General features: G+C 41.3%; 1 protein-coding gene across 1 annotated transcript in view; it reads right to left on the bottom strand.

The window, feature by feature from the left end:
* The window catches only part of PPP1R3A (protein phosphatase 1 regulatory subunit 3A), a 316,486-nt gene that overhangs the window by 60,073 nt on the left and 230,544 nt on the right, over positions 1-25,869 (bottom strand). Inside the window, exons 2-3 of the mRNA XM_069764817.1 lie at positions 25,609-25,661; positions 25,379-25,500 (exon numbers count right to left, since the gene is read on the bottom strand). Of these exons, the coding sequence (XP_069620918.1) occupies positions 25,379-25,500; positions 25,609-25,661 (175 nt within the window). The remainder of the gene's footprint in view (positions 1-25,378; positions 25,501-25,608; positions 25,662-25,869) is intronic.

Below are 25,869 nucleotides of genomic sequence, written 5' to 3' on the forward strand. Positions count from 1 at the left end.
CTTCTTCATCTTCACCCATACATATTACCAATAATATCCAATGTCACAGTCGAAAATTATTTTTTCTAGTGTAACGAACACTGTTAAATTGCCACTAAATGTAGATAACCACGACCCTGGGAAACACCAGATTCTCTCTTTACAAGATATGAGCGATGATGGTATTAGTGTCGACTTTGAAATTTACCACATCCACACAAAGTAGATGAAGATCACCACTGCAAAAAATGTGTCTAAAAGGCCATGAATGTCTGGAAAATCATTTTCTCTTGGGCAAACTTTCCCTCTAACTAAAGTGGTACCGAATGGTGCATCCACAGCTCTCATGTGTATTTAGTGTGAGATGGTTGATAGATGATGCATTAGGTTTTGTCCATGTCCACTTTTTGAAAGCAAGCAGACAAGAAGGATAAAATAGCGTGAAGATGTGTGATTTTGGACAGTGAGGAGGTGATGCCAGGTACAGATAGATAGATCTGTGCCATCAGCGTATTGATGATATTGCAACCTGTGCCATTATATGAGCTGTCCCAGGTCAAAAGTGTAGTTGGAGAAGAGTAGGGGTCCTAGAACTGAGCCTTGGGGAACACCGAATGTAGGTAAAGTAGGTCATTGACCTATATTTACCTGCATTTGCGGTGAGGCGCCCTCTGCTGGCTGTTCCTAGATTGTGGGAACTTTCCTAGAAAGCTCCCTGGCTTGAGATCATAAGAGGGCGCCCTCTGCTGGTTGTCCTCTTATGATCTCGAGCCAGGGAGCTTTCTAGGAAAGTTCCCACGATCTAGGAACAGCCAGCAGAGGGCGCCTCATCGCAAATGCAGGTAAATATAGGTCATTGACCTACTTTACCTACATTCTCCGGGGTTTTGCAGACATGAGCAACATTGCATTAGCAAAGCTCATGGCTGCAAAAAATTTTAACCCCTTCAGATGGATTTACATCGTTGGACTTTACAGATCTGCGGAAGGTAAGGATATTGTTGGTTTATTATGTTTTTTTTGTTACAGAACGAGGGTCTTCAGTGATTGGATTGGGCGTTCAATAAAATATTACAACAACCTTTGTTTTTATTTCATTAAAATAATTTTTAATAATGTGTTTGTGTATTTTTTTAACCCTTTACTAGTATTGGATTAATAATGGATAGGTGTCATAATTGACGCCTCTCCATTATTAATTTGGCTTAATGTCACCTTACAATAGCAAGGTGGCATTAACCCTTCATTACCCCATATCCCACCGCTACACGGGAATGGGAAGAGAGTGGCCAAGTGCCAGAATAGGCGCATCTTCAAGATGTGCCTTTTCTGGGGTGGCTGGGGGCAGGTGTTTTTAGCCAGGGGGGGGCCAATAACCATGGACGCTCTCCAGGCTATTAATATCTGCCCTCAGTCACTGGCTTTACTACTCTGACGGAGCCCACGCCAATTTTTTCCGCCATTTAACCCCTTGATTTACTAGCTAGAACGGACAAATTTTGCATAGACACACTACTTACATTAGTAGTGTGGAATATGCAAAAAAATGGTGATATGAGATGGTTTACTGTATGTAAACCATGTCTCATATCATGTCGGGTTTAGGAAGGAGAAAGCAAAAGCCGGTAATTGAATTACCGGCTTTCTGCTATATCGCGCTGGATGAAATATTAATATATATACATATATGTGTCTACTGACATATATATATATACATATATATATATATATATATATATATATATATATATATAGACAGTATATATGTTTTTTGTTTTTTTAAAACATGGATCCCTTGTATAGCCGTATGTCGGTTTTGCAAGCCTGCGATAAAAACACGCAGTACGGATGACATACGGATTACATAAGGAGGATGCCATGTGCAAAAAACGCTGAAACACCCTGCCTACGGAGGAGCTACGGACCACTATTTTCGGGACTTTTCAGCGTATTACGGCCGTAATATACGGACCGTATTTTCATACGCTGAGTGTGAAGCCGGCCATAGGTTGTGTTTGTTCTGACCTCTGTAACATCACTTGGGTGATAATTATTCAGACCTATTTGCTTCGCAATATATTCATCTCCTTTTTTAAGGCTTCTGAATATAATGTTGTAAAAGTTTAAGCAAGTTGTTGAAGTGTGTGTTAACTGAAATGTGAAAGTAATTGTCATCTTGACTATTTCTCCATTGCGTGTGCGACTAACCACCTCATTGAACTTATTTTTTTCTTTGTCAAGAAAACAACCGCTCTATCAATACCATGTGCTTTTCCTATTAATTCATCATGCTGGTAAAGTAGAGGTGAGATTAGGGATCTACATAACATCTGTGGACTGTAGTCAACATGACACTGTGACAAGAACCAATGTGGTCTAGCTGCCAATTTGACATCGTTTGTGCACAGCTGAACAGAGATGTGAGAAAAACAACATTTTGATTCCATAACATGTTTGATTGATAGTCTAGTGCAAACACCCATATAGTTGAAGTTACATCTACGACCACCACACTCTCCAATTGACACCTCTTGAAATACAGCAGAAATGTCAAAATATCTAGCTTCTGATCCAGAAACTGCAGGGTCTCCTGTTTAACGTCCTCGTCCAACAAGTTCAGTATTAGTAGGTGATGGATTGTCAGAATCCGGCAAAGGAACGCAAGGCTTCTGTAGTTGCGAGTACTGGCCCCGTGCTCTTCCTCTGGCTTTTCCAGTCATTATCTAGAAGATTTCACCTTCGTAATCCAGACACAGAGTCCTACACCGGCCAAGCATTCACCATCTGCTCCTCAGACTTTCTATCTGTGCAGTGACTGCCTCTAGGCAGAATATGATGATGGTGGTAGTAGTTGTTGCATTTAAGACACAGTCATGAAGCAGCCATAACAACTTGAAGCATAGCGATTTTTACCGAGATACAAGACTCTTAAATATGTGGTCTGTATTTATTTTTTACTGATAGTGTTAGAGCTAGGGTAACACACATCCAAAAAAGGTGAATGGAAGCCTCAAAAGCACACTTTGTAGACCACAGATAGATGAGGTGTGTCACGGAAATACAACACTGTAATATATGTTTCCTTTTTTTTAAAAAAAAATCACCCCAACATAGTGTTTACTGTTTAGAGCTAGGGTAACACACGGCAAAAAAAGGTGAATGGAAGCCTGAATAGCACACTTTGTAGACGAAAGATACATGAGGCGTGTCATGGAGATACCACACTGTAAAATATGTGGCCTGTGTTTTTATTTTGGCACCAAAATAGTGTATAGAAATCAGGTAAAAGACAGCAAATACAGTGGAATGTAGCCCTGAAATGCCACAATTTGTAGGCCACAGATAAATCTGGCGTTTGACTGAGATACCAGACTCTTCAATATGTGGCCTGTATATTTATCTTTTACTGCTAAATAGTGCTTAGGCTAGGTTCACATTGCGTTAAGGAGTGTCCGCTAGCGGGCTCCGTTACATGGCGCAATTGTCGCAATTAGCGTTATGTAACGGATCCGTTAGCGCACCCATTGACTGCAATGTGCTAACAGATCTCTAGCGCATTGCTAGCCATTTTGGCATGCGCTAGCGATGTCGCGTTAGTTTCGGACGGACCGCGGACACTGCTTGCAGCGTCCGAGGTTCGTTCCTCGCTAGCGCAGATCGGGTATCTGCGCTAGCGGGATCGCCAAACGCGATACCTTTTGGGACATTGCGTTAGTGCAATCCGCTAGCGTATGCACTAAACTGATTGCCCTAACGCAATGTGAACCTAGCCTTAGAGCTGGGGTAACACACCACAACAAAGGTCAATGGAAGCCTCAAAAGCACACTTTGTAGCCCACAGATAGATGACGCGTGTCACGGAAGTAGTGTACAGACCAAGACTATTAGACAGACCAAAAATTGTAATATATGCATGAAAAACAACTATTTTTAGACCACATATAGAACGGGCGTCTGACTGAGATAACAGACAGTTTCAATATGTGACTGAAACATACTGATTCGCTAAGCAAATGAAGACTGCATGCTGAACCAAAGAGTGCTTTATAAAAAGTTATAATTTTATTAACACCAAACAATACAAACGATAAAACAATGCCTCAAAACCATGTAAATGATGTTACTAGCAGACAGGCGTGAGTAAAATTCTCATAATTACGAGAAAGCACCAGGTAATAAACACATTTATAGGTTTATAAAATTAAGTACTAGAGCATGCTGAGAAAATACCTCTACTAGATTTTTATGTAGAAATCCCAATGTTCAATATAGGTATAGTATAACACACTTAGGTAAATAAATAATGACCACTTTAATTAGTCAGGATACCATAGATAACAGTATAGTCTGATTACACTATTAAAGAACCAACTGCTCCAAGTTATGATATCAATTAGTGCCGCAGTGGCTATAAAGATGATAATATATTCATTGCGCTGTTATAGAACCACCTGTTCAAAGTCAAAATTCTAATTAGTGCCGCAGCCGCTATAACTATTCAGTACTGTTTATTTAAACTTTGTACTATACAGAATAAATATTAAGACAATATCTGTTAACCAATTTAAGCAACATGGCATACGGGAATATTCTGTGGAATTAATTCAGTTATCAAAATACCGACCAGTCACTCTATAAAGCCGATATGCATAACTGCTACAATAATGTACTAAGCACAATAAATGGTATCCATGTCCAGACTCTATACAGTAAATGGTAAATACAACCTTTTGCCCGGACCCTATATGGTGCTACAATAACCACAACGCACAATGATTAAACCTGCGAATGCATCCCAAGCTGTTTCCTGGGCGCCCCCAGGAGGAAGCTGTCGCGAAACGCGCGTCGGGGTTTTGCGGACAGTGGCGTGCCATGTGTGGCTGATATCGGGAGCACCGCACGATTCAGGTAACACGTATATTTATGGGTTTCCATCCACTTAGTGTTTAGGCACATATAGCAGCATGTGGACAATTGTCTTATATTAGTTGAGCTTGCTGTGGACTAATTTTTGGGTGCATACCATTCCTGCATATACAGGTCCTTCTCAAAAAATTAGCATATAGTGTTAAATTTCATTATTTACCATAATGTAATGATTACAATTAAACTTTCATATATTATAGATTCATTATCCACCAACTGAAATTTGTCAGGTCTTTTATTGTTTTATTACTGATGATTTTGGCATACAACTCCTGATAACCCAAAAAACCTGTCTCAATAAATTAGCATATTTCACCCATCCAATCAAATAAAAGTGTTTTTTAATAACAAACAAAAAAACCAACAAATAATAATGTTCAGTTATGCACTCAATACTTGGTCGGGAATCCTTTGGCAGAAATGACTGCTTCAATGCGGTGTGGCATGGAGGCAATCAGCCTGTGACACTGCTGAGATGTTATGGAGGCCCAGGATGCTTCAATAGCGGCCTTAAGCTCATCCAGAGTGTTGGGTCTTGCGTCTCTCAACTTTCTCTTCACAATATCCCACAGATTCTCTATGGGGTTCAGGTCAGGAGAGTTGGCAGGCCAATTGAGCACAGTAATACCATGGTCAGTAAACCATTTACCAGTGGTTTTGGCACTGTGAGCAGGTGCCAGGTCGTGCTGAAAAATGAAATCTTCATCTCCATAAAGCATTTCAGCCGATGGAAGCATGAAGTGCTCCAAAATCTCCTGATAGATAGCTGCATTGACCCTGCCCTTGATGAAACACAGTGGACCAACACCAGCAGCTGACATGGCACCCCACACCATCAGTGACTGTGGGTACTTGACACTGGACTTCAGGCATTTTGGCATTTCCTTCTCCCCAGTCTTCCTCCAGACTCTGGCACCTTGATTTCCGAATGACATGCAAAATTTGCTTTCATCAGAAAAAGTACTTGGGACCACTTAGCAACAGTCCAGTGCTGCTTCTCTGTAGCCCAGGTCAGGCGCCTCTGCCGCTGTTTATGGTTCAAAAGTGGCTTTACCTGGGGAATGCGGCACCTGTAGCCCATTTCCTGCACACGCCTGTGCACGGTGGCTCTGGATGTTTCCACACCAGACTCAGTCCACTGCTTCCTCAGGTTCCCCAAGGTCTGGAATCGGTCCTTCTCCACAATCTTCCTCAGGGTCCGGTCTCCTCTTCTCGTTGTACAGCGTTTTCTGCCACATTGTTTCCTTCCAACAGACTTACCATTGAGGTGCCTTGATACAGCACTCTGGGAACAGCCTATTTGTTGAGAAATTTCTTTCTGGGTCTTACCCTCTTGCTTGAGGGTGTCAATGATGGCCTTCTTGACATCTGTCAGGTCGCTAGTCTTACCCATGATGGGGGTTTTGAGTAATGAACCAGGCAGGGAGTTTATAAAAGCCTCAGGTATCTTTTGCATGTGTTTAGAGTTAATTAGTTGATTCAGAAGATTAGGGTAATAGGTCGTTTAGAGAACCTTTTCTTGATATGCTAATTTATTGAGACAGGTTTTTTGGGTTATCAGGAGTTGTATGCCAAAATCATCAGTATTAAAACAATAAAAAACCTGACAAATTTCAGTTGGTGGATAATGAATCTATAATATATGAAAGTTTAATTGTAATCATTACATTATGGTAAATAATGAAATTTAACACTATATGCTAATTTTTTGAGAAGGACCTGTATGTATAGGTATGAGCAGCTTGGGATGCATTCGCAGGTTTAATCATTGTGCGTTGTGGTTATTGTAGCACCATATAGGGTCCGGGCAAAAGGTTGTATTTACCATTTACTGTATAGAGTCTGGACATGGATACCATTTATTGTGCTTAGAACATTAGTGTGTTATACTATACCTATATTGAACATTGGGATTTCTACATAAAAATCTAGTAGAGGTATTTTCTCAGCATGCTCTAGTACTTAATTTTATAAACCTATAAATGTGTTTATTACCTGGTGCTTTCTCGTAATTATGAGAATTTTACTCACGCCTGTCTGCTAGTAACATCATTTACATGGTTTTGAGGCATTGTTTTATCGTTTGTATTGTTTGGTGTTAATAAAATTATAACTTTTTATAAAGCACTCTTTGGTTCAGCATGCAGTCTTCATTTACTTAGCGAATCAGTATGTTTCAGTGACTTAGTTGAGTGTTTACCCATCCCTAGTCTGTGGTAATGGGTCTGGGTTATATGTTTACACAGTTTCAATATGTGGCCTGTATTTTTTAGAATTTTTAAAAACAAAAAATTCTGTATACACCAAGGGTAGCAGACCAAAAAACTGGAATGCATGCCTGAAAAGCAAGGATTTGGAGACCACAGATAAACCTGGCATCTGACTGAGATAACAGACTTGCAATATGTGGCCATTATTTTGTAAAAAATTTAAACCACAAAAGTCTGTATACACCAAGGGTAGCAGACCAAAAACTGGAATGTATGCCTGAAAAGCAAGGATTTGGAGACCACAGATAGACCAGGCATCTGACTGAGATAACAGACTGTTTCAATATGTGGCCTGTATTTAAAAAAAAAAAATTAAAACAAAAATGTCTGTATATACCAAGGGTAGCAGACCAAAAACTGGAATGTATGCCTGAAAAGCAAGGATTTGGAGACCTGTTGTGAGTTCTGTTTTTGGGCTCCCTCTGGTGGTTACTGATGGTACTGGGTGACTTGTCTTTCCTGGGTTTCTGGGTTCCACCTGTTCCATCAGCATATGGGAGTTTCCTATTTAACCTGGCTTTGCTGGCATTTCCTCGCCGGTTATCAATGTATCCAGTGTGTCTTGTTACCTCTGCTCCCTGCTCCTAGAACCTTCTGGTCAAGCTAAGTTTGGATTTTCCTGTTTTGGTGTTTTGCTTTATTTGGTTTTTAGTCCAGCCTGCAGATATGTGATTCTTGCTGCTGGTTGCTCTAGTGGGCTGAAATTGCTCCTCATGTACCATGAGTTGGCACATGAGTTCAAGTAATTTCAGGATGGTTTTTTGAAGGGTTTTTCGCTGACCGCGCAGTTCACTTTTGTATCCTCTGCTATCTAGCTTTAGCGGGCCTCATTTTGCTGAAACTGTTTTCATACTGCGTATGTGCTTTCCTCTCATTTCACCGTCATTATATGTGGGGGGCTGCTATTTCTGTGGGGGATTTCTCTGGAGGCAAGAGAGGTCTGTGTTTCTTCTAATAGGGGAAGTTAGATCTTCGGCTGGAGCGAGACGTCTAGGATCATCGTAGGCACGTTCCCCGGCTACTTTTATTTGTGTGTTAGGTTCAGGGTCGCGGTCAGCTCAGGTTCCATCGCCCTAGAGCTTGTTTGTATCTGTGCTTGTCCTTTAGTGATCCCCTGCCATTGGGATCATGACAGTATAACCGGTCCACAAAGTGTTAATTGTATTGGCTGAAGTAGGAGGATAAGTAGTCTGAGGAAGTTTTTTTTTTTTTTTTTTCCCCTCAGAGTTTGCTGCCTAGCCTTATTGCAGCTTGGCTACTTCCTCCTCCTCTTAATCTTTGAATGGCTCTGATCCCAGCTGTTTATCATGGACGTCCAGAGTTTGGCTTCCAGCCTGAATAATCTTGCCACTAAGGTTCAAAATATACAGGATTTTGTTGTACATGCTCCTATGTCTGAACCTAGAATTCCTGTCCCAGAGTTTTTTTCTGGAGATAGATCTCGTTTTCTGAATTTTAGGAACAATTGCAAGTTGTTTCTTTCTTTGAAATCTCGCTCCTCTGGAGACCCTGCTCAGCAAGTCAAGATAATTATATCTTTCCTGCGGGGTGACCCTCAGGATTGGGCATTTGCATTGGCACCAGGGGACCCTGCGTTGCTTAATGCGGATGCGTTTTTTCTGGCATTGGGTTTGCTCTATGAGGAACCTAACCAAGAGATTCAGGCTGAAAAAGCTTTGTTGGCCCTCTCTCAGGGGCAAGATGAAGCAGAAATTTATTGTCAAAAATTTCGAAAGTGGTCGGTACTTACTCAGTGGAATGAGTGCGCTCTGGCTGCAAAGTTCAGAGATGGCCTTTCTGAGGCCATTAAAGATGTTATGGTGGGGTTCCCTGCGCCTGCTGGTCTGAATGAGTCTATGACTATGGCTGTTCAGATTGATCGGCGTTTACGGGAGCGCAAACCTGTGCATCATTTGGCGGTGTCGTCTGAACCGTCACCTGAGATAATGCAATGTGATAGAATTCAGTCCAGAAGTGAACGGCAAAAGTATAGGCGGAAAAAAGGGTTGTGCTTTTATTGTGGTGATTCAGCTCATGTTATATCAGCATGCTCTAAACGCACAAAAAAGGTTGATAAGTCTGTTGCCATTAGTACTTTACAGTCTAAGTTCATTCTGTCTGTGACTCTGATTCGTTCATTATCATCCATTTCCGTCGATGCCTATGTGGATTCAGGCGCTGCCCTGAGTCTTATGGATTGGTCATTTGCCAATCGCTGTGGGTTTAGTCTGGAGCCTCTGGAAGTCCCTATTCCTTTGAAGGGAATTGACTCTACACCTTTGGCTATGAATAAACCTCAGTACTGGACACAAGTGACCATGCGTATGACTCCCGTTCATCAGGAGGTGATTCGCTTCCTGGTACTGTATAATTTGCATGATGTTCTAGTACTTGGTCTGCCATGGTTACAAACTCATAATCCAGTCCTTGACTGGAAATCAATGTCTGTGTTAAGCTGGGGTTGTCAGGGGGTTCATGATGATGCACCTCCGATTTCTATCGCTTCATCTACTCCTTCTGAGATTCCTGTGTTTTTGTCTGACTATCGGGATGTTTTTGAGGAGCCTAAGCTCAGTTCGCTTCCTCCTCACAGGGATTGCGATTGTGCTATAAATTTAATTCCAGGCAGTAAATTTCCTAAAGGTCGTTTGTTCAATCTGTCAGTGCCAGAGCATACTGCTATGCGGGATTATGTTAAGGAGTCCTTGGAAAAGGGACATATCCGTCCATCTTTGTCCCCTTTGGGAGCAGGTTTTTTTTTCGTGGCCAAAAAAGATGGTTCCTTGAGGCCTTGTATAGATTATCGTCTTTTGAATAAGATTACCGTAAAATATCAGTATCCTTTGCCATTGTTGACTGATTTGTTTGCTCGCATTAAGGGGGCTAAATGGTTCACTAAGATTGATCTTCGGGGTGCGTGTAATCTTATACGAATAAAGCAAGGTGATGAGTGGAAAACCGCATTTAATACACCTGAGGGCCATTTTGAGTATTTGGTAATGCCTTTTGGACTTTCTAATGCTCCTTCAGTCTTCCAGTCCTTTATGCACGATATTTTCCGTGAATATCTGGATAAATTTATGATTGTGTATTTGGATGATATTTTGGTTTTTTCTGATGACTGGGAGTCTCATGTTCAGCAGGTCAGGAAGGTGTTTCAGGTTCTGCGGGCCAATTCCTTGTTTGTAAAAGGCTCAAAGTGTCTCTTTGGAGTCCAGAAGATTTCTTTCTTGGGGTATATTTTTTCCCCTTCTACTATTGAGATGGATCCCGTCAAGGTTCAGGCTATTTGTGACTGGACGCAGCCTACATCTCTTAAGAGTCTACAGAAGTTCTTGGGCTTTGCTAATTTCTATCGTCGTTTTATAACTAATTTTTCTAGTGTTGTTAAGCCTTTGACGGATTTGACTAAGAAGGGTGCTGATGTTGCTAATTGGTCTCCTGCGGCTGTGGAGGCCTTTCAGGAACTTAAGCGCCGGTTTTCTTCTGCTCCTGTGTTGTGTCAGCCAGATGTTTCGCTCCCTTTTCAGGTTGAGGTTGATGCTTCCGAGATTGGAGCGGGGGCGGTTTTGTCACAGAGAAGCTCCGATGGTTCAGTGATGAAGCCATGCGCGTTTTTTTCTAGAAAGTTTTCGCCGGCTGAGCGAAATTATGATGTTGGTAATCGGGGACTTTTGGCCATGAAGTGGGCATTTGAGGAGTGGCGTCATTGGCTAGAGGGTGCTAGACATCGTGTGGTGGTCTTGACTGATCACAAAAATTTACCTTGAGTCTGCCAGGCGTCTGAATCCTAGACAGGCTCGTTGGTCACTGTTTTTCTCTCGTTTCAATTTTGTGGTTTCATACCTGCCAGGTTCAAAGAATGTGAAGGCGGATGCTCTTTCTAGGAGTTTTGTGCCTGACTCCCTTGGAAATTCTGAGCCCTCTGGTATCCTTAGGGATGGGGTGATTTTGTCTGCTGTCTCCCCAGACTTGCGACGTGCTTTGCAGGAGTTTCAGGCGGGTAAACCTGATCGTTGTCCGCCTGAGAGACTGTTTGTTCCGGATAATTGGACCAGTAGAGTCATCTCCGAGGTCCATTCTTCTGCGTTGGCAGGTCATCCTGGAATATTTGGTACTAGAGACTTGGTGGCCAGGTCTTTTTGGTGGCCTTCCTTGTCGAGGGATGTGCGTTCTTTTGTGCAGTCTTGTGAGGTTTGTGCTCGGGCTAAGCCTTGCTGTTCTCGGGCCAGTGGATTGTTGTCACCTTTGCCTATCCCGAAGAGGCCTTGGACGCACATTTCCATGGACTTTATTTCGGATCTCCCTGTCTCTCAAAAAATGTCCGTCATCTGGGTTGTGTGTGATCGCTTTTCTAAAATGGTTCATCTGGTACCCTTGCCTAAGTTGCCTTCCTCCTCTGAGTTGGTCCCTCTGTTTTTTCAGAATGTGGTTCGTTTGCATGGGATTCCTGAGAACATCGTTTCTGACAGGGGATCCCAGTTTGTGTCTAGATTTTGGCGGACGTTCTGTGCTAAGATGGGCATTGATTTGTCCTTTTCATCTGCATTCCATCCTCAGACGAATGGCCAGACTGAACGAACTAATCAGACCTTGGAAACTTATTTAAGGTGTTTTGTTTCTGCTGATCAGGATGACTGGGTTACCTTTTTGCCGCTGGCTGAGTTTGCCCTTAATAATCGGGCTAGTTCTGCTACCTTGGTTTCTCCTTTCTTTTGTAATTCGGGGTTTCATCCTCGTTTTTCCTCTGGTCAGGTGGAACCTTCTGATTGTCCTGGAGTGGACATGGTGGTGGATAGGTTGCATCGGATTTGGAGTCATGTGGTGGACAATTTGAAGTTGTCCCAGGAGAAGGCTCAGCAGTTTGCTAATCGCCGTCGCCGCGTGGGTCCTCGACTTCTTGTTGGTGACTTGGTGTGGTTGTCTTCTCGTTTTGTTCCTATGAAGGTCTCTTCTCCTAAGTTCAAGCCTCGGTTCATCGGTCCCTATAGGATCTTGGAAATTCTTAACCCTGTGTCGTTTCGTTTGGATCTCCCGGCATCGTTTGCTATTCATAATGTGTTCCATCGGTCGTTGTTGCGGAAGTATGAGGTACCTGTTGTTCCTTCGCTTGAGCCTCCTGCTCCAGTGCTGGTGGAGGGAGAATTGGAGTATGTTGTGAAGAAGATCTTGGATTCTCGTGTTTCCAGACGGAAACTCCAGTATTTGGTCAAGTGGAAGGGTTATGGTCAGGAGGATAATTCTTGGGTGGTTGCCTCGGATGTTCATGCTGATGATTTGGTTCGCGCTTTTCATAGGGCTCATCCTGGTCGCCCTGGTGGTTCTCGTGAGGGTTCGGTGACCCCTCCTCAAGGGGGGGGTACTGTTGTGAGTTCTGTTTTTGGGCTCCCTCTGGTGGTTACTGATGGTACTGGGTGACTTGTCTTTCCTGGGTTTCTGGGTTCCACCTGTTCCATCAGCATATGGGAGTTTCCTATTTAACTTGGCTTTGCTGGCATTTCCTCGCCGGTTATCAATGTATCCAGTGTGTCTTGTTACCTCTGCTCCCTGCTCCTAGAACCTTCTGGTCAAGCTAAGTTTGGATTTTCCTGTTTTGGTGTTTTGCTTTATTTGGTTTTTAGTCCAGCCTGCAGATATGTGATTCTTGCTGCTGGTTGCTCTAGTGGGCTGAAATTGCTCCTCATGTACCATGAGTTGGCACATGAGTTCAAGTAATTTCAGGATGGTTTTTTGAAGGGTTTTTTGCTGACCGCGCAGTTCACTTTTGTATCCTCTGCTATCTAGCTTTAGCGGGCCTCATTTTGCTGAAACTGTTTTCATACTGCGTATGTGCTTTCCTCTCATTTCACCGTCATTATATGTGGGGGGCTGCTATTTCTGTGGGGGATTTCTCTGGAGGCAAGAGAGGTCTGTGTTTCTTCTAATAGGGGAAGTTAGATCTTCGGCTGGAGCGAGACGTCTAGGATCATCGTAGGCACGTTCCCCGGCTACTTTTATTTGTGTTAGGTTCAGGGTCGCGGTCAGCTCAGGTTCCATCGCCCTAGAGCTTGTTTGTATCTGTGCTTGTCCTTTAGTGATCCCCTGCCATTGTGATCATGACAGAGACCACAGATAGACGAGGCGTATGAATGAGATAACAGACTTGCAATATGTGGCCTGTATTTTGTTAAATGTTTTAAACCACCAAATCCTGTAAACATCAAGGGTAGCAGACCATAAACTGGAATGTATGCATCAAAAGCAAAGATTTGGAGACCACAGATAGTCCAGGCTTCTGACTGAGATAACAGACTGTTTCAAAATGTGGCCTGTATTTTTTACAATGTTTAGAAACCAAAAATACTGTACACCAAGTGTAGCAGAGCAGACCAAAAACAGGAATGCATGCCTGAAAAGCAAGGATTTGGAGACCACAGATAGACCAGGCGTCTGACTGAGATAACAGTCTTGCAATATGTGGCCTGTATTTTGTTATATTTTTAAACCACAAAATTCTGTATACACCAAGGGTAGCAGACCAAAAACTGGAATGCATGCATCAAAAGCAAAGATTTGGGGACCACAGATAGTCCAGGCTTGTGACTGAGATAACAGACTGTTTCAATGTGTGGCCTGAATTTTTAAAGTTTTAAAAAACAAAAAATACTGTATACACCAAGGGTAGCAGTGCAGACCAAAAACTGGAATGTATGCCTGAAAAGCAAGGATTTGGAGCCCACAGATAGACCAGGCATCTGACTGAGATAACAGACTTGCAATATGTGGCCTGTATTTTGTTAAACTTTTAAACCACAAAATTCTGTATACACAAAGGGTAGCAGACCAAAAACTGGAATGTATGCCTCAAAAGCAAAGATTTGGAGACCACAGATAGTCCAGGCTTCTGACTAAGATTGACTGTTTCAGTATGTGGCCTGTATTTTTTAAAATTTTAAAAACCACAAAATACTGTATCCACCAAAAGTAGCAAACCAAAAACTGGAATGTATGCCTGAAAAGCAAGGATTTGGAGACCACAGATACATTGGATGTCTGACAGAGATTACAAACAGTTTAAATATGTTGTTTTCTTTTGAAAAAAAATTTTTTTTAACAACAAAATAATGAGTAGACCAAGGATAGCAGACAAAACAATACAACGTATGCCTGCAAAGTGAGGGTTTTGACACCATAGATACACCAGGTGTCTGACGGATATAACAGACAGTTTAACAGTGTGGCCTTTTGTGAAAAAACATTTTAACCACTAAATAATGAGTAGACCAAGGCTAGCAGACAAACAATGCAACGTATGCCTGCAAAGTGAGGATTTTGACAACACAGATACACCAGGAGTCTGACGGAGATAACAGACCATTTAAATGTGTGGCCTTGTTTTTTTAAAAAAAAAAAAAAAATAACCGCTAAATAATGAGTAGACCAAGGCTAGTGGACAAAATAATGCAATGTATGCCTGCAAAGCGAGGATTTTAACAGGACAGATACACCAGGTGTCAGACGGACATAACAGACTGATCAAAATGTGGCCTTGAGTTTTTTGGGCCCACCAAAATTGTGTCGATAAGTAGGCTATGACACTAAAAAAAATTGGGCTACTAAAATTGTAAGACATTTAGTGCAATGATATGCGATGCATGTGGCGTTCAAATCACAGTGATAAATATAAGAACTGTAGCTAAATATTTTTGGGTCAGCTACAGATTTTTGGGGCAGCAAAATGGTGTCTTAAAATGTTGTAAGGCGCTCCAAAAAATTATATAGTACACAAAAAAGGCCATATTTTTCTACGCACTCACATCTGATGCCTGGGGCAAAAAAAATAAAATTGTTAAATTTTCACTCTCTTGTTTTGCAATGACCTGGCTGTAGTCTGCTGCATGACCAAGCAAACAATTGTAGAAAAAAGGGGGTTATGGATTGCTTTCTAATAAAATGAGCAGGTATAGGCTGCAAAAAAAAAATTGCCACGGATACCTGCAGCTACGTATATATAAAATACGCAGCAGTAGACAGGAATGGAGCTTTTTGAGGTATGCAGTGGGATCTATATACTCACATACAGTGCCTGCAGGGCTTGCACTGATGTTTATATGTGCACATAGACTCCCCTGCCTACCTAGTACTGCAATCTATGAACCCCCGATTTAGCCCTAAAAAGTACTGTTGGTTTTTCAGTATTTGTGGATTCTGTGATGGTAGATCCACACTATCTAATAAATGTAAGAATCTTACCCTATCTGACCCAGCAGCTGCTCTCCCTACACTAGGTGAGTCTGGAGCAGAATACGGCGAGCAGGGTGGCACCAGGTCTCTTATAGACCTGATGACGCTGTGTAGCCAGCCAATCACAGTAATACCATAACAAAGATGGCTGCAGCATTACAGTGCATGGCAGACAATCCCTGCATGCTGATTACGCTGATTGGCGTTCTAAAAAGCACCAAAATTAAAAGGAGGAGACCCGAGCTGCCACCTAATAAGCACAGAAATACGTAGTGCTTGCCAGTACAACAAGCAAAGTGATATTCGAGCGAGTACCGAGTAGTGGCGAGCACGTTCACTCATCACTGCTAAGGAGTAAGGGAACTACTGCAAAAGAACTATTCTCAACATAAATCTATATGATAATGATTAACCCCTTTCTGACCTCGGACAGGATAGTTCGCCCGAGGTCAGATTCCTTGCTTTGATGCGGGCTCCGGCGGTGAGTCCGCATCAAAGTCGGGACATGTCAGCTGTTTTGAACAACTGACATGTGCCCGTATTAGCGATGGGTGGAATCGCGATTCACCCGCCGCTATTAACTAGTTAAATGCCACTGTCAAACTCTAACAGCGCTATTTAATTACCGCTTCAGGCCATCAGGCCAGAAATGAGCGCATTGCTGACCCCCGTCAAATGATCGGGAGGTCAGCGATGCATTGGCATAACAGCCAGAGGTCTCTATGGTTGTTGATGCCGGATTGCTAAGAGTGCCACCCTGTGGTTAGGCGCTCATAGCAATGCAGGAATTCAGCTACATAGGAGTGATCTGAGCTCCTATGTAGCTGAGCCAATCGAGTTGTGCCAGCTTCTAGCCTCCCATGGAGGCTATTGAAGCAAGGCAAATGTTTTAAAAAAAATGCTTTAAAAAATATGAAAAAAATAAAAAAACATAAAAGTTTAAATCACCCTCCTTTCGCCCCATTCAAAATAAAACAATAAAAAAATCAAATATACACATATTTGGTATTGCCGCATTCAGAATAGCCTGATCTATCAATAAAAAAATGGATTAACCTGATCGCTAAATGGCGTAGCGAGAAAAAAAATTGAAACGCCAGAATTACGTTGTTTCGGTCGCCACAACATTGCATTAAAATGCAATAACGGGTGATCAAAAGATTGTATCTGCACCAAAATGGTATCATTAAAAACATCAGCTCGGCATGATCATTAAAAACATCAGCTCAGCGTGCAAAAAATAAGCCCTCACCTGACCCCAGGTCACGAAAAATGGAGACGCTACGAGTATCGGAAAATGGCACAACTTTTTTTTTTGTAAATTATGGAATTTTTTTCGCCACTTAGATAAAAAAGAACCTAGACATATTTGGTGTCTATGAACTCGTAATGACCTGGAAAATCAAAATGGCAGGTCAGTTTTATCATTTAGTGAACCTAGCAAAAAGTCAAACAAAAAAAAAGTGTGGGATTGCTCTTTTTTGCAATTTCAGTGCAATTTGAATTTTTTTTCCCGTTTCCTAGTACATGACATTAGGGTTGAGTGAAACAGGTCGGCCAAATTCAGAAGTCGCCGACTTTTGGCAAAGTCGGGTTTCATGAAACCCGACCCGACCCCTGTGTGGGGTCGGCCATGAGGTCGGCGATCTGGAATCGGAATTCCGATACCGAGTTCCGATATGTTTAAGATATCGGGAATCGGTATCGGAATTCATATTTAAGTGTAAAATAAGGAATCAAAATAAAAAATATTGATATACTCACCCTCGGACGCGCCCTGGTTCTCACCGGCAGCCTTCCTTCCTATGAATGAGCGCCTGAAGGGCCTTCGATGACGTCGCGGCTTGTGATTGGTCGTGTGAGCGGTCACATGGGCGGTCACGCGACCAATCACAAGCCGCGACGTCATCTAAGGTCCTTCAGGCGCTAATTCTTAGGAAGGAAGCGTCCGAGGAGGACGCGTCCGAGGGTGAGTAATAGGTATATACTCACCCTCGGACGCGCCCTGGTTCTAACCCACAGCCATCCTTCCCAAGAATCAGCACCTGAAGGACCTTAGATAACGTCGCGGCTTGTGATTGGTCGCGTGACGCCCATGTGACCGCTCACGCGACCAATCACAAGCCGCGACATCATGGAAGGTCCTTCAGTTGCTCATTCATAGGAAGGAAGGCTGCCGGTGAGAACCAGGGCGCGTCCGAGGGTGAGTATATCAATATTTTTTATTTTGATTCTTTATTTTACACTTAAATATGGATCCCAGGGCCTGAAGGAGAGTTTCCTCTCCTTCAGACCCTGGGAAGCATTAGAAACCCAATGCACTGCATTGGGTTTCGTGTTTCGGCCAACCCCGACCCCGACTTTTCTATAGGATCGGCCGATTTCACTCGACCCGACTTTTGAAAAAGTCGGGTTTCGTGAAACCCAACCCGATCCTATAAAAAGAAAAGTCGCTCAACCCTACATGACATGCTAAAACCAATGAAGTCTTTCAAAAATACAGCTCGTCCTGCAAAAAATAAGCCCACACATGGCCATATCGACGGAAAAATAAAAAAGTTATGGCTCTGGGAAAGAGGGGAGAGAAAAACAAAAATGAAAAAATGAAAATATCCTGGGTCATGAAGGGGTTAAAAGTGTTAGTTTTGAAAATCTTAAACTTAATTATTATGAATTAGGTTTTGTTCTAGATTTATTTGTTAAAAAAATTAGTAAAATTGTATCTTTATTTACAAAATCTATTCTGCCAACCATAGCTTAGTGAAGATATTAATTCTATGCAATCAGCTTGATAAGTAAAGGAAGTACATCTTTAAAACTTTCTCCTGTCAGCATTCTGGCAAATAATGTATTTTTCCTGGAAATAAAACAATGGCAGACAAGATCTGGCACTATATATCAGAATTTTTATTATGTGTACGTAGCAGATATGGCTCCAAAATAAGAAATCCATCTAAAGGAAAAATAATGATGAGGCAACATTTTACTGATTTGCTCATCCCTACCTAAAAAAAAATTATTATTATTTTGTAACATTTTTTTGTCCCAAAAATGTCAAATCTGTACACTAATATTTTGCCTCACTATGACTGTATCGCACACAATGTGAAGAAATCAAAGTATCTGAAAATGAAACATTGCTTCTTCTCTTACGAAATTAAGGTTAGTCGGTTTAGTACATGTTAGGCAGGAGCAAATTTGGAACATACAGTTTTGCATGGAACAACATATTTTGGAAAATTATCAAATGCTGTTTTAACTGTCTCTCCACAATAGATTGGCATTTTTATAGAGAAGAATTTACTATAACTGAACCATACGCCCTTTCAATTCAGGCTGAAAAATGGATATATGTTATACAGTTATTCATACTTCACTGTCTTATATACAAGTAATACTGCTATGTAATAATGAAAATGTGCATATCTCTGTAACGTTATGGAAAACAATTTAAATGTTTTTCCCAATATTTATGGATAGATTCTAGTGAACAATTTAACATATAATTTTCATGATGTGGGGTTTTTCATATTTAACCCTTTTACAAGTGTGTGACTGGTTTATGACTAGCGTTTTATACAGGTGGCACTGGCCGCACCTCTTCAAATGTTCCTCCAAATTTAGCCTAGAGTGGGAATGTGTTTTTAACTAGGATAAGAATATATTCTGCTGCCAGTTATAAGGAGGATTGACTTCATGTTAAATTTCCTGAATTTCAAAGGTCCCTGTGAATTATAATACTTTGCAATTCAATTTGCAAGGTTCACTCCAGCCGTCATAACCCAAAAAAGCCCTGCTCCATTTCACACACTGCTGAAGGCTTGCAGGGTGGGTGGACTATAACAGCTGGTATAAAAGATAAGGGCTTGCCAAGCATTTTAAGCTTTTCCAATAAAGGGATAGCACAGCTCATTCCCCATAGGGATTGTGGAGTACTATTTTAGTGCTGAATCACATTGAAAATGGGAGTGGCAATCCAAAGATTCAAGTTGTACAGGGAAATTCTGTACCTGAATAGTGACTCAGTGTGACAGTCAATCAATTGATCAGACATAAACTACAGTAACAGCACTTTAACATCAGGCTTTCTTTATTCTTCACACTGCAAACAAGGAAGGCAACAATAAACCACACGAGTGCTAACTTTGCTAACTAAAACTAAAATCCTGAAACCAAGACTTGTGTGTTACAGTAAGTGTGCTTCCTGCATAGTTAGAAAGGAAAGATATATTTTTTTCATTTTTAAAGCCAAAAGAAAAATGTCCGTAATCCACAAATTTAAGCAAAACGGCCCACCTCACAAAGCATGTGATATGTAAAAATGCATACTTCCTTGCAAGTCCAATATTAGACCCGAACATGCCACCCAAATATCGCTGTTGGTTACCACTGGTTACCATCTGCTTTCCCTACCTAGATATGTTGAGGTCGCATTGACGTTAATTAGGCTGTGTTTTCATTAAAGAGCTTAAAACGGATCAATTACAGTCCATTAGAACTCAGAGTGTAATATGTGTATTTTCTGGTCAATTAGAGAATTTTCAGCATTGCAATTAAAATTTTGTGGGAAACTCAGTAAAGCTGGTGAGTTAAATTGTCAAAAGAACCCCCAAACTCTAGTCATATTCGATCCTTTTTTCCCAGCATCTGAAAATGAGCATTATCGAGCAAATGGTATATATTAGATGGTTGGCCATTCTCACCAGATTGGCAGATTCAGACAATATTAATCTAATGTTTATGGTCACTAAATTAAGGATTTAGGTGAAGATATGTGTTTGTGTTTTCTACACCCCTCTTTTTTGGGTTGGGAGCAGCGTGAGGATGGAGGGGGTATGAGGAAGAGGGCACACTTGAGTCACTTTATTTTGGAGGTGTGGGCCTTTTGCGTATTTCATTTTCTATTTTTCTTTCAATTGTTTTGCTGTATTTATCAATTAACAAAATTAGTGGATTTGATGACTTGATTGCTGTTATCTGTATAAGCAGACAGGCAAAGACTGCACAAGTCATGTCTTCTCTGCATGCCTCCAAGCCCTATCTGAACGGGCAATTCCTTTTCTCATTACTGATGTCACAGGGTTCCCTAACAAAAGTGTGAATGTAGACACAACACTTATGCAGTTGGAACACTGCTCTCAACATGTGCACTTTTTAGAAACAGGGAGTGAATGTTTTACTTTCCTGTTACGGTGCAGAATCTGACTGTCAGTGTGACCCCTCTATTGGCTGTCAGGCACATTGCATGCATTAACAGCTTTGTGGAGTAAGGATCGTGTCATAATTCCATTCATTTCAGGTTGTGGGTGTAAAGTGGTTAATATTGGGGTAATGTATGTAGCAACATCGCTTCATTGTATTGTACATAAAGTGCCGTATTTTTCGGACTATAAGACGCACCGGACCATAAGACGCACCCCAAATTTGGGGTGAAAATTGCAGAAAAAAAGATTTTTTATAAGATGGGGGTCCGTCTTATTGTCCGAATTTACAGTATCTTACCTGAGGGCTGGCGGTGGCAGAGCAGGGTCACAGGAGGCAAGGTGTCGGCAGAGGTGGGGTGATGCTGGGATGAGGAGGTGCTGGGATGAGGAGGTGCTGGGATCAGGAGGTGCTGGGATCAGGAGGTGCTGGGATCAGGAGGTGCTGGGATCAGGAGGTGCTGGGATGAGAAGGTGCTGGGATCAGGAGGTGCTGGGATCAGGAGGTGCTGGGATCAGGAGGTGCTGGGATGAGGAGGTGCTGGGATGAGGAGGTGCTGGGATGAGAAGGTGCTGGGATCAGGAGGTGCTGGGATCAGGAGGTGCTGGGATCAGGAGGTGCTGGGATCAGGAGGTGCAGTGAGAGGGGTCCCAGGCTTACCGTGCAGGCAGAGGTCCAGTGGCAGAGGTGCAGCGACAGAGGTGCGGTGGCAGAGGTGCAGCGGCAGAGGAGGCGCAGTAAGCGGGGTCCCTTTCCCCGGTATGGTGATGCAGCAGCCTCGTATGCAGCAGAGCCGGGTGAATCCTGTTGTTATCGGTGGGCGCGGCCATCTTCCTGAGGCCACGCGTGCGCAGATGGAGCGCTCTGCTTCCCGGGGCTTCAGGAAAATGGCCGCCGCAATCTCCATCTGCGCATGCGCGGCCTCCCGCGGCCATTTTCCTGAAGCCCCAGGAAGCAGAGCGCTTCATCTGTGCATGCGCGGCCTCAGGAAAATGGCCGCGCCCACCGATAACAACAGGATTCACCCGGCTCTGCTGCATACCGGGCTGCTGCATCACCTCACCGGAGAAAGGGACCCCGCTTACTGCGCCTCTTCTGCCCCCACACCTCTGCCGCCGCACCTCTGCCACTGCACCTCTGCCACCGGACCTCTGCCGCCACGGTAAGCCTGCATTGCGACTATTAGACGCACCCCCCATTTTCCCCCCTTTTTTGGGGGGGAAAAAGTGCGTCTTGTAGTCCGAAAAATACGGTACTCTATTGCAGTATAGTTTTGCTAATTTTTTTGGCTTAAATGTGTACTTTTTGTACAGTTCTCAAGACAATTGTTTTTGTCATTGTAGATTGGATAATTATATACTGTCTATATGGTTGTTTTTATTTACTTAATTATTATGCATTGCTTATTTAGCACTTAACATATTCTGCAGCGTTTTACATGCATTATCATCTATCTATCTATCTACCTATTATACAGTTAGGGCCAGAAATATTTGGACAGTGACACAATTTTCGCGAGTTGGGCTCTGCATGCCACCACATTGGATTTGAAATGAAACCTCTACAACAGAATTCAAGTGCAGATTGTAACGTTTAATTTGAAGGGTTGAACAAAAATATCTGATAGAAAATGTAGGAATTCTACACATTTCTTTACAAACACTCCACATTTTAGGAGGTCAAAAGTAATTGGACAAATAAACATAACCCAAACAAAATATTTTTATTTTCAATATTTTGTTGCAAATCCTTTGGAGGCAATCACTGCCTTAAGTCTGGAACCCATGGACATCACCAAACGCTGGGTTTCCTCCTTCTTAATGCTTTGCCAGGCCTTTACAGCCGCAGCCTTCAGGTCTTGCTTGTTTGTGGGTCTTTCCGTCTTAAGTCTGGATTTGAGCAAGTGAAATGCATGCTCAATTGGGTTTAGATCTGGAGATTGACTTGGCCATTGCAGAATGTTCCACTTTTTGGCACTCATGAACTCCTGGGTAGCTTTGGCTGTATGCTTGGGGTCATTGTCCATCTGTACTATGAAGCGCCGTCCAATCAACTTTGCAGCATTTGGCTGAATCTGGGCTGAAAGTATATCCCGGTACACTTCAGAATTCATCCGGCTACTCTTGTCTGCTCTTATGTCATCAATAAACACAAGTGACCCAGTGCCATTGAAAGCCATGCATGCCCATGCCATCACGTTGCCTCCACCATGTTTTACAGAGGATGTGGTGTGCCTTGGATCATGTGCCGTTCCCTTTCTTCTCCAAACTTTTTTCTTCCCCTCATTCTGGTACAGGTTGATCTTTGTCTCATCTGTCCATAGAATACTTTTCCAGAACTGAGCTGGCTTCTTGAGGTGTTTTTCTGCAAATTTAACTCTGGCCTGTCTATTTTTGGTATTGATGAATGGTTTGCATCTAGATGTGAACCCTTTGTATTTACTGTCATGGAGTCTTCTCTTTACTGTTGACTTAGAGACAGATACACCTACTTCACTGAGAGTGTTCTGGACTTCAGTTGATGTTGTGAACGGGTTCTTCTTCACCAAATTAAGTATGCGGCGATCATCCACCACTGTTGTCATCCGTGGACGCCCAGGCCTTTTTGAGTTCCCAAGCTCACCAGTCAATTCCTTTTTTCTCAGAATGTACCCAACTGTTGATTTTGCTACTCCAAGCATGTCTGCTATCTCTCTGATGGATTTTTTCTTTTTTTTCAGCCTCAGGATGTTCTGCTTCACCTCAATTGAGAGTTCCTTTGACCGCATGTTGTCTGCTCACAGCAACAGCTTCCAAATGCAAAACCACACACCTGGAATCCACCCCTGACCTTTTAACTACTTCATTGATTACAGGTTAACGAGGGAGACGCCTTCAGAGTTAATTGCAGCCCTTAGAGTCCATTGTCCAATTACTTTTGGTCCCTTGAAAAAGAGGACGCTATGCATTACAGAGCTATGATTCCTAAACCCTTTCTCCGATTTGGATGTGGAAACTATCATATTGCAGCTGGGAGTGTGCACTTTCAGCCCATATTATATATATAATTGTATTTCTGAACATGTTTTTGTAAACAGCTAAAATAACAAAACTTGTGTCACTGTCCAAATATTTCTGGCCCTAACTGTATATCTCATCTATTTATCTATCTATCGATCTATCTATCTATTATCTTTCTGTCTATCTATCTATCCCAAATCTATCTATCTATCCATCTATCGATCTAGCTATCTATTATCTTTCTGTCTATCTATCTATCCCAAATCTATCTATCTATCTATCTATCTATCTATCTATCTATCGATCTATCTACCTATTATCTTTCTGTCTATCTATCTATCTATCCCAAATCTATCTATCTATCTATCTATCTATCTATCTATCTACTATATCTATCGATCTATCTATCTATCTATTATCTTTCTGTCTATCTATCTATCTATCCCAAATCTATCTATCTATCTATCTATTATCTTTCTGTCTATCTATCTATCTATCTATCTATCCCAAATCTATCTATCTATCTATTATCTTTCTGTCTATCTATCTATCTATCTATCTATCTATCTATCTATCTATCTATCTATCTATCTATCTATCTATCCCAAATCTATCTATCTATCTATCTATCTATCTATCTATCTATCGATCTATGTATCTATAGATCTATTTTTATAAATAATAAAAAAGAAAAAAGGAGGCATCACTCCAATAAATGATGCAAACAGCGTACTTTATTAGCCCATATGGTTTATTAGCCCATATATGTTTCTCAAGCAGGCTTGAGAAAGGCTGGTCACAGCTGAAACATTGCACGCCATATGGGTTAACAAAGTCCACTTTTTTCATAATTTATTGGAGTGCTGCCTCCTTTTTTCTTTTTTCTTATTTATACAAATTAATATTTGTTTGGAGGGCCCTGCACCCTGAATTCTTCTATACGGTGCTGTTCCATGTTTTCTTCTATCTATCTATCTATCTATCTATCTATCTATCTATCTATCTATCTATCTATCTATCTATCTATCTATCTATCTATCTATCTGTCTGTAGTGAATAACTTTGATTCATTTAATACCATTTTTCATTTCATCATTTGTGTGGTATTTCTTAAGCAGCATTTTACCTTTCTGAAAACACAATACAATGTAAATGCAGACTTGAGTAACCATTCATGCCCAGAGCACAGGCTGCTATGGATTCTCTGCTGGATGAAGGGGAGAGTAGGAGGACATGTGTTCCTACTATAATCAACCTTTGCAAGCGCTCTTTTTGAAACCCATAATAAAGATCTTTTGTAGCATACACTATACAATAAAAGGAAATAAGCTAATTTTACGTTAGTTTCCCTTTAACATTTCAATCACTAGTACTGAAAAACAGCAAAATAGAATAAAAATAAACGGTAATTAACAAGGAATTGAACAAAAATATGAACTGAAGCTAAAAACACAATTATCCCCAGTGTGAATAAAAATATAAAGTGAACAATAGATCCATTTCCTATTAAACATGATAAATAGGAAGAATATATTTAAACGTGCATATTCTAGCCCACACAATAAAGCCAATGCTTTGTAAAGATGTAAAAAGAATCCAAGTGTACAAAATGAAATGACAATGAAATACCTTTCCAACAAAGAATGGAATGCGGTAAAAAGCATACTATCTTTATCTTTTCAAAACTACATGTATATGAAAGAAAAGTAAATTACCCCAATTTGTTAGAATTAAAACAAGAACATTGACAGATTCAATATCTCCCAAAAAAAGACTTACAAACAATTGCTCATCACTTTCGTCCTCATTGTTCTTTTCTTTACTTTTATCTTCTCTTACTTCATGATTGTTGTCTTCAGAAAAATCATCATGTGGACAAATTATTCTGGGAATATATTTCTCTGGAACAGAAATATATTTTTTAAAAATGGCTTCAGTTAAAAAGACAAAGAACATATTAAAGCTAGGTATGTGATTAGTATTGGTGAAATATTTCATTCAAATATCACCTGTTGTTTCAGGATTTTCTCCCTCAAATTCATCCAAATCTTCATTTTCTTTGCTGTGCAAAAAGAGATGAACAGCCAATTAATGAAAATCCATAAACCCGATCCATGTGTATGCAGATAAATAAATATTTATTGATATTAATATGCTTGTTAATTGCTGCTAATGTATATGTAATTGTGAAAATGTGCTTCATGTAATCATCAATGACAACCAATCATATGTAAAACTTTCAAGAGATTATAGAGAGTGAAAAAATGCTA

This window comes from Ranitomeya imitator, chromosome 4 (genome assembly GCF_032444005.1).
Source record: "Ranitomeya imitator isolate aRanImi1 chromosome 4, aRanImi1.pri, whole genome shotgun sequence".
Lineage (NCBI taxonomy): Eukaryota > Metazoa > Chordata > Amphibia > Anura > Dendrobatidae > Ranitomeya > Ranitomeya imitator.